The 13,894-nt window shown below is 47.0% G+C and overlaps 1 protein-coding gene across 1 annotated transcript; it reads right to left on the bottom strand.

Annotated features, from left to right (window-relative positions):
• Positions 1–1,787: 1,787 nt before the first annotated feature.
• On the bottom strand, positions 1,788–13,357 carry LOC130487760 (N6-adenosine-methyltransferase TMT1A-like). Its single transcript, XM_056861273.1, has 2 exons — positions 12,841–13,357; positions 1,788–2,065 (listed from the first exon to the last, which is right to left on the bottom strand). Exons 1-2 carry the CDS (start codon positions 13,333–13,335, stop codon positions 1,829–1,831), a joined length of 732 nt encoding a protein of 243 aa, XP_056717251.1. The 5' UTR covers positions 13,336–13,357; the 3' UTR covers positions 1,788–1,828.
• Positions 13,358–13,894: the final 537 nt, after the last annotated feature.

Consider the following 13,894-nt stretch of genomic DNA (forward strand, 5'->3'; position numbering starts at 1 on the left):
CAATCAGGCACACTTTCCCAATAAAGGTAATAGGGATGTAGTAGAACAGAATTCTACAGAAAGGGCACTTTCTCTTTAGGTAACAAGATTTTTTAAAACTATCATGTGAAACTTTTGGCAATTTTTCTTTTCATACTCCTGTTCATCTTCTAATGCGATTTATGCCATCAGATGCCAGCAATGCCCTTCCATCTTCTACACTGGACAAACAGGCCTGTCCCTGTGGCAAAGACTGAATGGATGTAAGTTTGCCATCAGAAACCACAACATTCAGAAACCAGTGGGGGAACATTTTAATCTTCCAGGACATTCAGTTGCTGATTTAAGAGTAGCAGTTCTCTTACAAAGGGATTTCAAAGGGAGATTAGAAAGAGAGACTGCTGAATTACAACGAATAATGAAGCTCAAGAATATGCATTCTCCGGACTTAATAGAGTTCTGGGATTCCTGTCTCATTACCAATGCTGATTTCTCCACGCCTACTACCCCTCTGCATATCACATCTAAGCCAATCACTCCTGCTAATGTCATTTACTTGCTTTTTACATTTACATTGCCTTTGTGTGTCTAATTCACTCTTCTTCTTAAGGATAGATGGACTCACATTGTAGCTGTATCTGAAGAAGTGAGCTATGGCTCACGAAAGCTCATACCCTGCCTGAAATATTGTTAGTCTTTAAGGTGCTACTGGACTCCCACTCTTTTCTATAAAAGATATAGCCATTGTTCATGGCTACTAGTCAAAATGGCTACTAGTCATGATGCATACCTATTTTCTCCAGTATCAGAGGAGTATGCCTATTATATTAGGTGGTGTGGAACACAGGCAGGATAATGCTGCCGCAGTCATCTTGCTTGTGGGCTTCCTAGAGGCACCTGGTTGGCCATTGTGTGAACAGACTGCTGGACATTAATGGGCCTTGGTCTGATACGGCATGGCTTTTCTTATGATCTCATGTTCTTTGTACTAATAAAGGGTTATCTGTTCAATAAAACAACCTTTAACCCAGTGATCAAAAGTTCTTGTTTTGTTAACCAGCAGTTATAATCAATGGATGCAGTTATCCAGGGTTGGACGGCGTCGATGGGTGGTTGAGCCTGCTAGAAGACTTCGAATGCATGTTTTCCATCCAAGAGATGGAGTGGAGGAACAAGGATGTAACTCTGGATCATCCCCAAGGATCTAGGTTAGAGTTGCCAACCTCCAGGTACTAGCTGGAGATCTGCTATTACAACTGATCTCCAGCCGATAGAGATCACCTGGAGAAAACGGCCGCTTTGGAAATTGGACTTGGAGTCCCTCCCCTCCCCAAACCCCACCCTCCTCAGGCTCCGCCCCAAAAACCTCCTGCCGGTGGCAAAGAGGGACCTGGCAACCCTAATCTGGATTGTAGCAAGACGGAGAATTTGCTCTACTGAGCAGGCAAGAGAAGAGGGCCAGGCTCCTGGTATTTATACAAGGTCCTGTGTTGCTTGCCACTAAAAGGCTTGGATGTTGCACAGCCTGTTCCCCAGTGACCTTAATTTTGGATTATTCCATATCACAAACAGAATACAAGAAAACATCTAACTCTATTGAGACTTATGGAATGTCAGTAGTGTCTACTTCCCTTTGGCCAGGCAGTGCTTACTTTGCAAGCTATTACTGTTGTGGGAACCTACAGAAAATGGAAGAAAGATAAAAAAAAGATGCAAGGGATATTTCCCTCATTATGGCATGTTTTAGATATCCTGTAAACTTCCTTATTTAATCCCTTGAAGAAACCAACAGCTTAATTTGTGTGAACTGTGGACCTAGCTACTGCTCTCAGAGGGAGATTCTGAGCAATCATTTCACAGCGTAACCAAGAATATGGGGACGTGTGGGGGTCCAGTTCAGTGGGGCATTTATGTGCCGCAGCTTCAGTTCAGAGAAGTTCCCCTTCTCCAGATCCTTCCAAGTCTCTCTTATCAAGGAACAGCCATCTCCCAAATATTTCCAGGTGGGATCATAGATTTGCTGCCAAAAGTAGCCCCAGCTGGATCGGTCAGCAGCTACATGTTCCATGAAATAAAATGCACCACCCTGTAAATGAAATAAAATGTTTAAACATGTTCCAGGGAAATAAATGCATGGGAATAGCAGTGCCACAATTTACATCTGTGGGTGATCAATGACCGACACAAACTGATTCCTAATGAACTTTAAAATGTAGCTTAGGGAGTTTCAAATAGGGAACTTAGGGTTACGTATGCTACCCAGAAGAGACCAAAACTCCGTTCCTCATCTTTTGTGTTCATAGATGGCCACACTAAAAGACTGTGGAGTGCCATGCTACAGGACACCTCTAAAGTGCAATCAGGCAGGAAATGCTGCAACAATAATGGTGCTGGAACACTGTTACAGACACATGTCTCTGTGGGGAGGGAAGTGGGTGTGTCATGCAGCATTATTCCTTACCTAAATACCTGCCCCTCCCAGGCCAAAACCTATAAAAGTCTTGGAAGCATTTTCCAGTCGTGTGGCTCTGGGGGTACCTTGACCTTTCTTTTGTAAAAATAACCCCAGTATTCCCTGGGTTTAATCCAAACCACATGACCAAGGCACTATGTGGGTGGACAGCATTGGAAATATTAGAACAGTGATTTCCAAAGTTCTTCCACAAAGCAAACAGTCAATCCTAATTTTCCTAGATTTCATAAAAGAAAGAGGTGGTTCAGAAGAACTCAGGAAGTATCACTTTTATGTCTTCAGGGAACACCCGTCTGGAAACAACTGCCTCAGTGGTAGGAGGCTGTTGGCTTGGTACCTGCTAACATTTTGTGGAACCTCCCAATGTTTTCAGCTCTGTCTAAACCTGCATGGCAGCCATTTTGTAAGTGGTTCCCACCTACAGCTATTCCGATCCCTCAGATGGAGATTCTCACCTACACAATCTACAACAGACATTTTTGGAATGGCAATATACATCTGATTTAGTAAGGAAACAGATCAACAAAGCCAACATGATACCAAGGGATAACCTGCAACAAGATAGGCCCAAATGAAACAACAACACAACACCACTGGTGGTCACATACAGCTCAAAGATAACAATAGGGGTTACTGCACTTTGTATTCCCAGCAATGTATTAAGAGTTTGAAAATGTTATAAAAAACATCGCTTTAAAAGGATTTTTGGATACCACGGCTAATAAATGGTTGGAAGACGTCTTCACAGCTAAAGGGGCCAAACAAAGTGCAAACAGTATTTTTTAATAACATTTTCAAACTCTTAATACATCGCTGGGAATACAAGTGCAGTAACCCATGACTCTCGAAAGCTTACACCCTGAAACTCTTGTTAGTCTCTAAAGTGCTACTGGACTCAAATCTAACATTTAAGTAAATCACTTATTTTCCTAATATGTTTGTTCCCAGATCTATAAAATATAGTGAGTTTATAGTTCTGCTTTTATGGTGTACATGAGTACAGTGTGTGTGTGCGTATGTGTGTTAAGTGATGTCAGGTCTCTTCTGACTTATGGTGACCCTATGAATTAATGAGAGCCAGTGTGATGGAGTGGTTACGGTGTTGGACTAGGATATGGGAAACCCAGGTTTGAATCCCCACGTGGCCATGGAAACTTGCTGGGTGACCTTGGGCCAGTCACACACTGTCAGCATTGACTCTGGCAAGTATTTGATTGGGAGACCTCCAAAGAATATCAGGGTTGTGACTCGGAGGCAGGCCATGACAAAGCACCTCTGAACATCTCTTCCTTTGAAAACCCTATGGGTAGGGCTGTCGATTCGGTTTGGCCCGAACTGAAAAACAGCTGAATTTCCCCTGATTCGGCAGTTTTTAGTTCGGGACGAACCGAACTCAAAAATGGCGGGAAACCGGGGGAGCCGAATTCAGCGAGTTCGGGAGTTCACGAATAAATTCGGCAAATTCGGGGCATCAGTAAGCAGCATAACCGTCAGTAAGCAGCATTCTCCTCCCCCGGCCAATCAGTGGCCAAGCTGGGTCTTCTTCTGGCCAATCAGTCAGGATTCAGTACTGGAGGAATCAGCTGCTGCGCGGCCCGGCCGGGGAGAGAGAGAGAGAGAAATCCTCATAGGGGGCTGCTTGTGCACATTCACTCCTTTCCGTGGCTGCAGGGGGTACATTTTTGGGGGTAGAGACCCCAAACTTTCAGTGGAGCTTCAGAAGAGCCTTCTTAAGAGACCCCCCAAGTTCTGTAAACATTGGGTCAGGGGGTCCCGAGGTATGGGCTCCACCCCTTTTCCCTCCCCCCTTTTCCATTTCCGTGGCTGCAGGGGGCGCTTTTTTGGGGGTGCAGCCCCCAAACTTTCAGCATAACTTCAGACGAGCCTTCTTAAGAAACCCCCCAAGTTTTGTAAAGATGGGTTCAGTGGGGGCAGAAATATGGGCTCCCCCCTTTTCTCTTTCAGTGGCTGCAGGGAGTGGATTTTTGGGGTTGCAGCCCCCAAACATTCAGCATAGCTTTAGACGAGACTTTGTAAGAGACCCCCAAGTTTTGTAAACATTGGGTCAGGGGGTCCCGAGATATGGGCTTTCCCCTTTTCCCTATTGGGATGAATGGATCACCCGATACTGTATGCATCTCCAGAGCGGCAAAACCTTCTGTGCTTAAATGGAATCATATTGGATTACCCAGTCCTCCTCCCAGCCCCTCCTGATGGAACAGAAGACAGCCACAGTAAGACCACTTTGGGGGCTTTAATCTATAATTTTTCTCCTGTGTGTGTGTGTGGGGGGGGAGCAGAGTCTGTGTGTGTATGGGGAGGGAGCAGTTTCTGTGGGTGGGGGGGAAGCCAAAGGGGGCTTTCACCCGTTCTGCCTGGGGTGTGTGTGCCCCCTCGAGTCTCTCTCTCCCTGGTTTGAGGGGGGTGCTTCAGTTGTGTGTCCTCAGGTTTTCCCTCATTCATAAGATCGGTTAGGTCTATTTTGATGCTTGCTCAAAACTGGTTTTCAAATGGTTACTTAAAGAATGCATTTGCCTGGTCCCGGGTCCGATGCAAAAGGGGAAATTCCACCCCTCCTGCTCATTATGCATAGCTAGCTGCCTCTGTCCCTTTCCATGGTTTGCAAACTCCCAGGTGTCAGGTGCTGCTTTGCATGGTTGCAAACGTGTTGCTTTGCAGTTGTGGGTGTTGCTTTGCAGTGTTGCTTTGCAGTTCTGACAAAGTGCGATCTGACAAAGAGAGGGAGTGGACAAGCGAGAGAGACAGTCAATGAGAGCAGACAAGCGAGAGAGAGGTTTTTCACGGAGCGGACAAGCACAGATAGAAAAGAAAAGGGAGCGGACAAGCACAGATAGAAGGCAGTGAGCAAGGGATTGGGTGGGGTGGCATTTTTCAGGCTGCGGAGTAGGACGGTCGGGCTGCTTCGGCTGCTACGTTTCCAAAGGCACCACAATCTGATTCTTCGACCTCTGATGGTGAGACATCTTCCTCTAGTGATTGCTCTCAAAGCAATGGGGGTGACTACTGGCTGGCAGCAGCCTCTGTCCCAGGTTTACCAGCTTGGGCCCTCAGGCGCAGGTGTTGCCAAGCAAAAAGGCGGGGGGAAGATGAGGCAAGAGACGTGTGGGAACCTCCACAACTAGACGTTTCAGGATGAGGAAGATCCCCCTGGGATTCACCTTCCGAGAAGGCTAAGGGAGGATATCCTCAACAGGTACTATATAGATATGCTCAGTATTAGCAAACCTGAAGTAGAGGAAGGGCGCAGATCCAGGGACACTCATAAGGATAAAAGGGACAAGCTGGGGGCAGTGGACAGGTCTTTCAACAAATGGTTGGCCGGTTACAACATATTTGTAGGGGTGGTAGCCTCGGCATACCCGGAACAAGGCTGGCATCTCCTCAACCATTTGGGTAACGTTTTAAGAGTCAGAGCTTTGGCTGGTGACTCAGCTGCAATTGGTTATGATGAGTCCTTTAGAAAACGGGCCTCTCAGAATGAGAGAACCCGTTGGGACCTCATCAACAACAAGCTCTGTCTTGTGAAAGTGGGTCCTCATATTAAAGGGAGGATCGAGAGCGGTAGGCCCACCTGGGTGAATAAACCCCGTCGTGACCCCAGTCGGCATATATGCTGGGACTATGGCCTAGGCAAATGCCAACGCAAGGTGTGCAGGTTTGAACACTGCTGCGAGACCTGTTTGGGCCCCCACCCCTGCTCTTCATGCCCGCGTGGCAATTCAAATCAGCCCCCCTTTCAAGGGGGCAGGTCAGGCCCTGCCAATAACAAAAAAGAGGGTGGTCCTTCCACCAACACTACCGCATCTAACAAATGAAGTGGAAGCGCTAAGGGGCCTGGCCTGCACACCTATTAAGCTGAAGCCTTACGATCGTTACTGATCGAATACATGGACAAGGCTGAGGCGCAATATCTACTGAATGGCTTCACGGCCGGTTTTCGTATCCTTTTTTTTAATGCCCGAGTCCCCATGGAGGCAGGTAACCTCAAATCTGCAAATGAAATGCCGGATGTAGTAGCCAAGAAAATCACGAAGGAACTGGAGCTAGGCAGAATAGCAGGCCCTTTCTCTTCACCACCTATTCCCAACCTGAGGATTTATCCGTTGGGGGAATACCGGTTAATACATCACCTGTCCTATCCAAAAGGGGCTTCAGTCAATGACGGGATTCCGGCAGAGCTTACTTCGGTGAGATATGCTTCCTTTAGTTTAGTTTGCTCCTGCGGCCACGGAGCCCTGTTGGCAAAATGTGACATACAGTCCTCCTTCAGGTTACTTCCGGTGCACCCAGATGATTTCTGTTTGCTGGGTTTTCAGTTTCAAGGGTCTTCCTATATAGATAAAGTGATGCCAATGGGGTGCTCTGTGTCATGTTCTGCGTTTGAGGCTTTCAGCACTTTTCTAGAATGGGCAATACTCCACAGAATGAGGGTCCCCACTGTCACCCACTACCTAGATGACTTTCTGTTCGTAGGGCCACAGAACAGCCCATTATGTACCACTCTACTAACCTCCTTTAAAGAACTGGCCGAGGAGCTAGGTGTGCCATTGGCATCCGAGAAAACGGAGGGTCCCACCCCAATTTTAACATTTCTGGGTATCATCTCGACACAATTGCAGGCACGTCCAGGTTACCAGAAGAAAAATTTCTGGCGCTCTGGGCTTTGCTTACTTTGTTGGCCAACAGGACTAAATGCACTTTAAAGGAAATGCAATCCATTATCGGCCACTTGAACTTCGCCTGCAGGGTGGTTGCCCCGGGCAGAGCATTCTGTGCCCGTTTAAACAGGGCCACGTGGGGGGTCAATGCTCCACACCATCGCATCAGGGTTTCCAGAGGCATAAAGGAGGATGTTAAAATTTGGTTAAAGTTCTTGGAGAGATACAATGGCACCTCCCTCTGGCAGAAATGCTTTGAGGCTGGCCGTGATTTGCAAGTCCAATCTGATGCAGCCGGCAGCATTGGTTTTGGATTATACTTCAATGGGCAGCGTTGGCCTGACAGGTGGCGGGGGGCTGACATTTGTCAGGATTTGACCTTCCTGGAGCTATTCCCACTGGTAGTAGCCGTTTCCATTTGGGCTGAGCCTTTCAAGAATAAAAGGGTCTGTTTCTGGTGCGACAATCAGGCAGTTGCGAGGGTCGTTAACAGGCAAACATCAAGGTCTGACAGAGTCATGCGACTAGTGCGGCACATGGTTTTAACATGTTTGTCACATAATATCACCTTTATAGCACAACATGTACCTGGTTTAGACAACTGCTTAGCCGAAGCGTTGTCTCGTTTGCAGCTGGACAAATTCCGTCGTTTGGCACCGGAGGCAGACTGGCTCCCGCTACCCTGCCCAGAGGAGTTGTGGGCTCTTGGGGACACGTCATTATGAGCGGCATTCGTAGCTCACTTGCCCCTGCCATGGTCCGAGCATATGACAGAGCCGCAGCACAATTCCAGGGTTTTCTGCAACGCGCGGGGGGACCCAGCACATGGTCAATCACAGAAACAGGCACTTCAATATTTGGCATAACTAAAAGACTCAGGAAATGCTGCCAGGACCATTGGAGTTCACATGGCAGCTATATCATTGTTTTCCAAAGCCCACGGGTTTCCTGACCCATGAGGGTCATTCAGGGCGAGGAGGGCCATGAAGGGCTGGCAGCGAAGCACACCGGCCGCCAGAGATGGCAGGAGGCCTGTTACTTTAGCCATGCTGGCCGGAATTAACTCCTGTCTCCCCTGGACATACAGGTCACCTTACGAGGTCGTATTGTTCGAGGCAGCTTTTACCTTTACTTTCTTTGGGGCTCTCAGGGTCGGAGAACTAGTTGCCCAATCCCGGCATGACGGGTCCGGGAGGGCACTTAGGCTAGGTGATGCTCGCATTTTCTCTACATCTTTAACACTGGTAATAAGAAGGTCCAAAATGGACCAGGGTGGAAAAGGGGCATCGTTTCAGCTACATGCCACAGGCAAAAATGGGCCATGCCCACGCAGGGCATTGGGGCAGTTTTTAAAAGTACGCCTGAGAGGCCACGGATATTGGATTATCCCTGCAGACCATACGCCATTGACGAGATTCCAGTTTGTCAGTGTGTTCTGAGCCACAATCAACAGGATGGGGTTCCCTGCATCGGGGGACACTCCTTCTGCATAGGAGCGGCCACGCTGGCAGCCAGGGCCGGTCTGGCAATGGAACTGATTCAGGCCATTGGTCGATGGTGTTCTGCAGCATACAAAACTTATGTCTGGCCTGTCCGGGTTTTCTTTTAATTTGTGCTTATGAGTTTCAGGACGTTACCGAACAGTGTGGATCGTGGGCCACAGCATCGTTTTTTGGAACAGAAGGTATGCCACAGCGGCTGGATGGGGACGGCATTTGGGCCTGGAGCAAGCTGTTCGGATTTATTGGCTGGGCCAACGGGGCATGCGATGGCATTCCTTAATGCCGGTGATGTTGCAGCTGTTGAAGGAGCACGAGGCCCCTCACGCTTTGGTTCTCCAACTGGGGGAGAACGACCTGTGCAGCACACGGGGAAAAGACCTGGCAAAGGAAGCCTGCCAGGACTTGGCAGCTTTGTCAGCGGCATGTCCGGGCATGGTAATCTGTTGGTCGGATCTACTGGAAAGGAGGTCTTGGAGAGGTGCCCACAACGTCAAGCATATAGATGTGGCAAGGAGAAAGGTCACCAACGCAATTGGCAGAGAGGTGATCAGATTGGGCGGAACGGTAATACGTCAATGGGATATTTCTTTCCTCATGGCAGCATTATACCATTGGGCGTGCACCTTACCAGCTGGGGCATGAATCTTTGGCTTCAGAACATTCGGGGGGGCTGATGAATTGGCTTCAGCTGTGAGAAGTGGCGGGAGTTGCACTAGCCTGTGAGTAAGGGGGGCCCAGTGCAGCTTTTTGGCTGATAGGCGTGGAGATGTGTCAGTTTGGTAGGAAAAGCGAACTGGAGGGGTTGCTTTCCTAACTTGGGGAATCCCAATACGGGGTTTTGGGAGAGGCTTAAAGGATACTCCCTGGCTGAAGGGCAGGCGGTTTGCCTCTTCCCAAGCGACGGGCGAAGACACCCAGTGGCGATCTTCCTGGTGTCTTCTGGGCCCGCCGTTCCAGTTGCTCACAGCGGGACCGCTGTGGGTGGGTTGGCACACCAGGCCGCATTGGGGTCGGCCTGGGCACCTGACACATCATACATGCTGCGCCACGGGGGTTGCAGCTGTTGCCAATTCCAAGTTGTAGCCGATTACATTCCAATTAACGTTTCTATCTTTCAACTGTTATTAAAGTTGTTGTTTAATAAAGATATGTTGTAATAAATTGCCAGTCAAGAAGTTTATTACTTATAACTGTAGCGCGGCCGTATTCCCTCCCATTTAGCCTTGGGTGAGCAAGTCAATCCATCTCATGTTGCTTCTTCCTCTTTTCCTGTTGCCTTCAACTTTTCATAGTCTTATTGTCTTTTCCAATGACTCTGGTCTTCTCATAATTTGTCCAAAGTATGATAGCCTCAGTTTAGTCAGAACAGTACAGTGCAGTGAGTACAGCAGTAAGTACAGTAAGACTGATTTAAATACAGAAGTTTCTGGAGGCAACTCATCCTGCACAATGATGAAGTATTAATGGGGAGGGTGAAGCTTGTGCAATTTGAGCATTAATTATTTACAGTAGTTGAAAGTTCCAGCCGCACAGCAGTGTTTGCTTCTGTGGTATCTCATGGATACAGGCTTTTAAACTAGGTCAACAGCCAGGAAGCAGAACCAGTTCTGAACAGTCAGCAACAGGTATGAAAAGTCAACAACTTGAGAGCCCGTAATTAAATACAAAAAGGTCTACCTTGAAGAGGAAGAGTTGGTTTTTATATGCCGACTTTCTCTACCACTTAAGGAAGAATCAAACCGGCTTACAATCACCTTCCCTTCCCCTCCCCACAACCGACACCCTGTGAGGTAGGTGGGGCTGAGAGAGCTCTAAGAGAGCTGTGACTAGCCCAAGGTCACCCAGCTGGCTTCATGTGTAGGAGTGGGGAAACCAACCCGGTTCACCAGATTAGCTTCCGCTGCTCATGTGGAGGAGTGGGAAATCAAACCCGGTTCTCCAGATCAGAGTCCACCACTCCAGATCACCACTCTTAACCACTACACCATGCTGAACTAAGTGACCCAGCAAAAATGTGAAACATTGGAAGTAAATCTCACTGAAGTTCAACATTCTTGACTACCTGGTTAAACAGGCTTATAACTATGGCTTCAGGCAAGGACGCTAAGCAAAATTATCTGATAGTAAACTCATTTGAATATTTGGCCTTTGCTTTCAGGTAGAGAGCTACTTAGGCTAGAAGTATATGTCTGAATCAAAAATCAGGGAGGAAGATTTGTGGTAACCCATGTATTCTGTGAGTGTTAGAACCCAGAAACACAGGACTGCTTCCAAAAATGTCAAATAAGCTATCCCCATGTCAAATAAGTTATCTTCTCCCACTTTGAATTGTACATTTCAATATACACAATATTCGAGCAACGTCATTGTGCTGTTTCTCCACTCCAGTTCCATGGCACTGGTGGATGTTCATGGGGATGGGGAAAATTCCAGTGTAATGTTACCAGGAAACAAGGTAGGTTGAACTGTACATTATGGGTCTGGAACATGATATTTGGCTGCCATTTTCAATAGCATCCTGGTGTTTCAGCTAATATATAGATCCATACTCAAAGTTTAAGTCTTTCTAAGGTAATCTTCCTCCTTCATTTGTCATTTTGGTATCTTCCTCTCAAATATGCTACACTCGCTAAGTGATTTTTGCTGACAGTTTTTAGATAGAAACATGGTTGTGTGAGTGAGAGACTTCTCCATTTATAAAAAGTGAAATTCTTCAAAAGGATACTCTCAGATCACATGGGGTTTTCTCAAAAGAAATTGGTTAGAGTAATAGCAAAGTTAGGTATTCTCAGTCAAGTTTGCAGAACCAGCAGTTTTTTATTCCCCAATTCAATGGGATAATTGTTTTTTTGGGGGCAGGGGCCTTGTCATCACTGGTGATGCCAATCATCCTCCCCACTCTCATTTTTCTCCTGCCACCAGTTAGCTAAGTAGCAGTGGAAAGGGCTACTGGGGCAGGAGGTCTCCTGCCAGCAATGGGAGCCTGGCAACCATACTGCCAGTGAATGTAGTGACGACTATGAGCAGAGATGGCTTAAAAAGGGAATTAGACAGATACAGGTATGAGAGGTCTATCAATGGCTACTAGCCATAGTGAGTAACGGGAACCTCCATATACCATGGCAGAAAACCTCTGAATATCAATGCTAAGAGTCAACGTCAGGGGAAGATCTCAGCCTCTGTGCCTCTGTGTTAGCTGGCCACTGTATGAGACAGGATGCTGGACTAGTTGGACTGATCTAGCAGGGCTCTTCTCATTTTCCTACATTATATAATTCCTGTATGAAAGAATTCATTATATTGTGGCAAGTGGTGAAATATAACTGAAGTCATTGTAACAAAGAAGGGCCACATACCATGGAAACAGTCCACAGGGGAAATCTCCTGTTCAGGCTTAATTGGAATAAATGGGTGCTCACAGTCAGCTACTGCATAAGAATGATGCCCCATCTTTCTTTTATGGGTGTGAGTCATTCATTTGGGTTTCATTTTCATTTTCAAAGATTTAATCCATTTTCATTGTATTAATCATTGGGGGTGGAAAGTGCTTTCAAATTGCAGCCAACTTATGGCAACCCCATAGAGTTTTCAAGGCAAGAGACAAACAGAGGTGGTTTGCCATTGCCTACCTCTGTGTAGCAATCCTAGACTTCCTTGGTGGCTTCCCATTCAAGTACTAATTAGGACCTACCCTGCTTATCTTCCGAGATCTGATGAGACTGGGCTAGCCTAGACCATCCAGTTCAGGGCATATTAATTATTATACCTACTAATTTTTTTGTTATCATTTTCAGCTTCATTTCCACTCTGTAATTTTTGTTTGTTTCCCATCCAATTGGGATGATACTCAGACTGTATCCCTCTCAGCCAGAGGATCATCCGTGCCAAATTTCTAACAGATGGACAGAGAAAGCAGAGGCTTGCATTTGGCAGCCTAAGAAGGCAGGTTGCATAACACAGAGGGCACAAGTAATACCTAAATATTAAATGAAATGCCATTTTGTCTCCCCCTCCAGTAATGTACTACCTCCTGCCCTCTGCCCTGTTCCTCCTGGACTTATTGCATCATGTTGACTTTCCTCTCATTGTTCTTGTCTATTTTATCCTCCAAACCCCCCCACCCCTCGGAAACACTGTTCTTCAGCATAACCCATATGGGTCAGGCCTATAAACAAAGGCTCCCAGCTTCACTTTTTTTTTTACTCACCCGTCTGAGAATTCTCAGGACTTCCTTTAGAACAGCTGGGACACTGGCCACAGAGCACAGAACCAGTGTGCAAACCACCACATCCACAGAGCTGTCAGACACCTGATGTAGATCCTCTCCAGAGGCCACTATGAAACGCTCATACTGGAGATGCTGGTTCTCAGCCATGCTCTGCTGGAGATATTTTTGAAAGTTGGGGTTCGGGTCAGTGCATGTTACCTGACAGCCTGGCGGGTAGAACTGAAAATTGGCCCCACTGCCTGCGCCAATCTCAAGCAGTAAGAGCTGTCCTGAAGACCGAGTGAAGTCCTCCAGGTTGCTGAACAGCAGCTCCTTTTCCCTGTGAACCTTTTGGTTATAGTGTTTGCTAAACTTGCTTATGAAATAGGGGAAGATTCTCTTACAAATAGAATCCCAGTACCCCAGGAAGGAGAGCACATAAATGGGCAGTGCAAGGAGTTTGACACAGCCTTGGAAGAGCGGGACCAGCACCATCCCTGCAGTAACTACCTCAGTGATCTTGCTGCAAACCCCGGCAGAGCTCTCTAGCTTTCTCTTGCAGACAGTTCCTGGTTCTCCCAAGGCTGCTTTTCCGCACTAAGCTACTTACATCCGGTTTCTCCTGCCAGCTGTCTTCATCGTTTTCTCTTAAAGTAGCATGGACTTGTTTAGTCCCTGGTGCTGAAAAGACAGGCTCTGTAGATAAAAGTGAAAGATACCTGCTACTTGACTAAATAACTGAAAGGTCTTAGCGTGAGAATGCCCACTGACCTGTTTATTTAACTGCACAGGGTGGACTGCCTAAGCACACATCTGCTAGGTAAACTAAAATGAGTTTAAAATTTATTCTCTTTTTCATATACCTGTTGCAGTTTTTAGCCCACCCTGCCTGCCTCTAAGGGGCTCAGGATGGAGGACAAGAGCCACCATAATGCTGGAGGGGTATCAAATGGCATTTCATGCTTGTCTCCTTGTCCATCTTACCTGTGTGGCAGGTTAGGCTATGGATGTAGAATTTCCAGTAATTTTGAAATAGGGTTGCCAACAGGGCTGG

The sequence above is a fragment of the Euleptes europaea genome, chromosome 1 (genome assembly GCF_029931775.1).
Source record: "Euleptes europaea isolate rEulEur1 chromosome 1, rEulEur1.hap1, whole genome shotgun sequence".
Classification (NCBI taxonomy): Eukaryota; Metazoa; Chordata; class Lepidosauria; order Squamata; family Sphaerodactylidae; genus Euleptes; species Euleptes europaea.

Excerpts from the sequence above, each read along its gene's own strand:
- LOC130487760 (XM_056861273.1), bottom strand. The coding sequence starts at position 13,335 with ATGGTGCTGGTCCCGCTCTTCCAAGGCTGTGTCAAACTCCTTGCACTG. Across the intron at positions 2,066-12,840 it reads TCCTGAGAATTCTCAGACGG|GGTGGTGCATTTTATTTCAT; the intron begins GTGAGTAAAAAA and ends TTTCATTTACAG.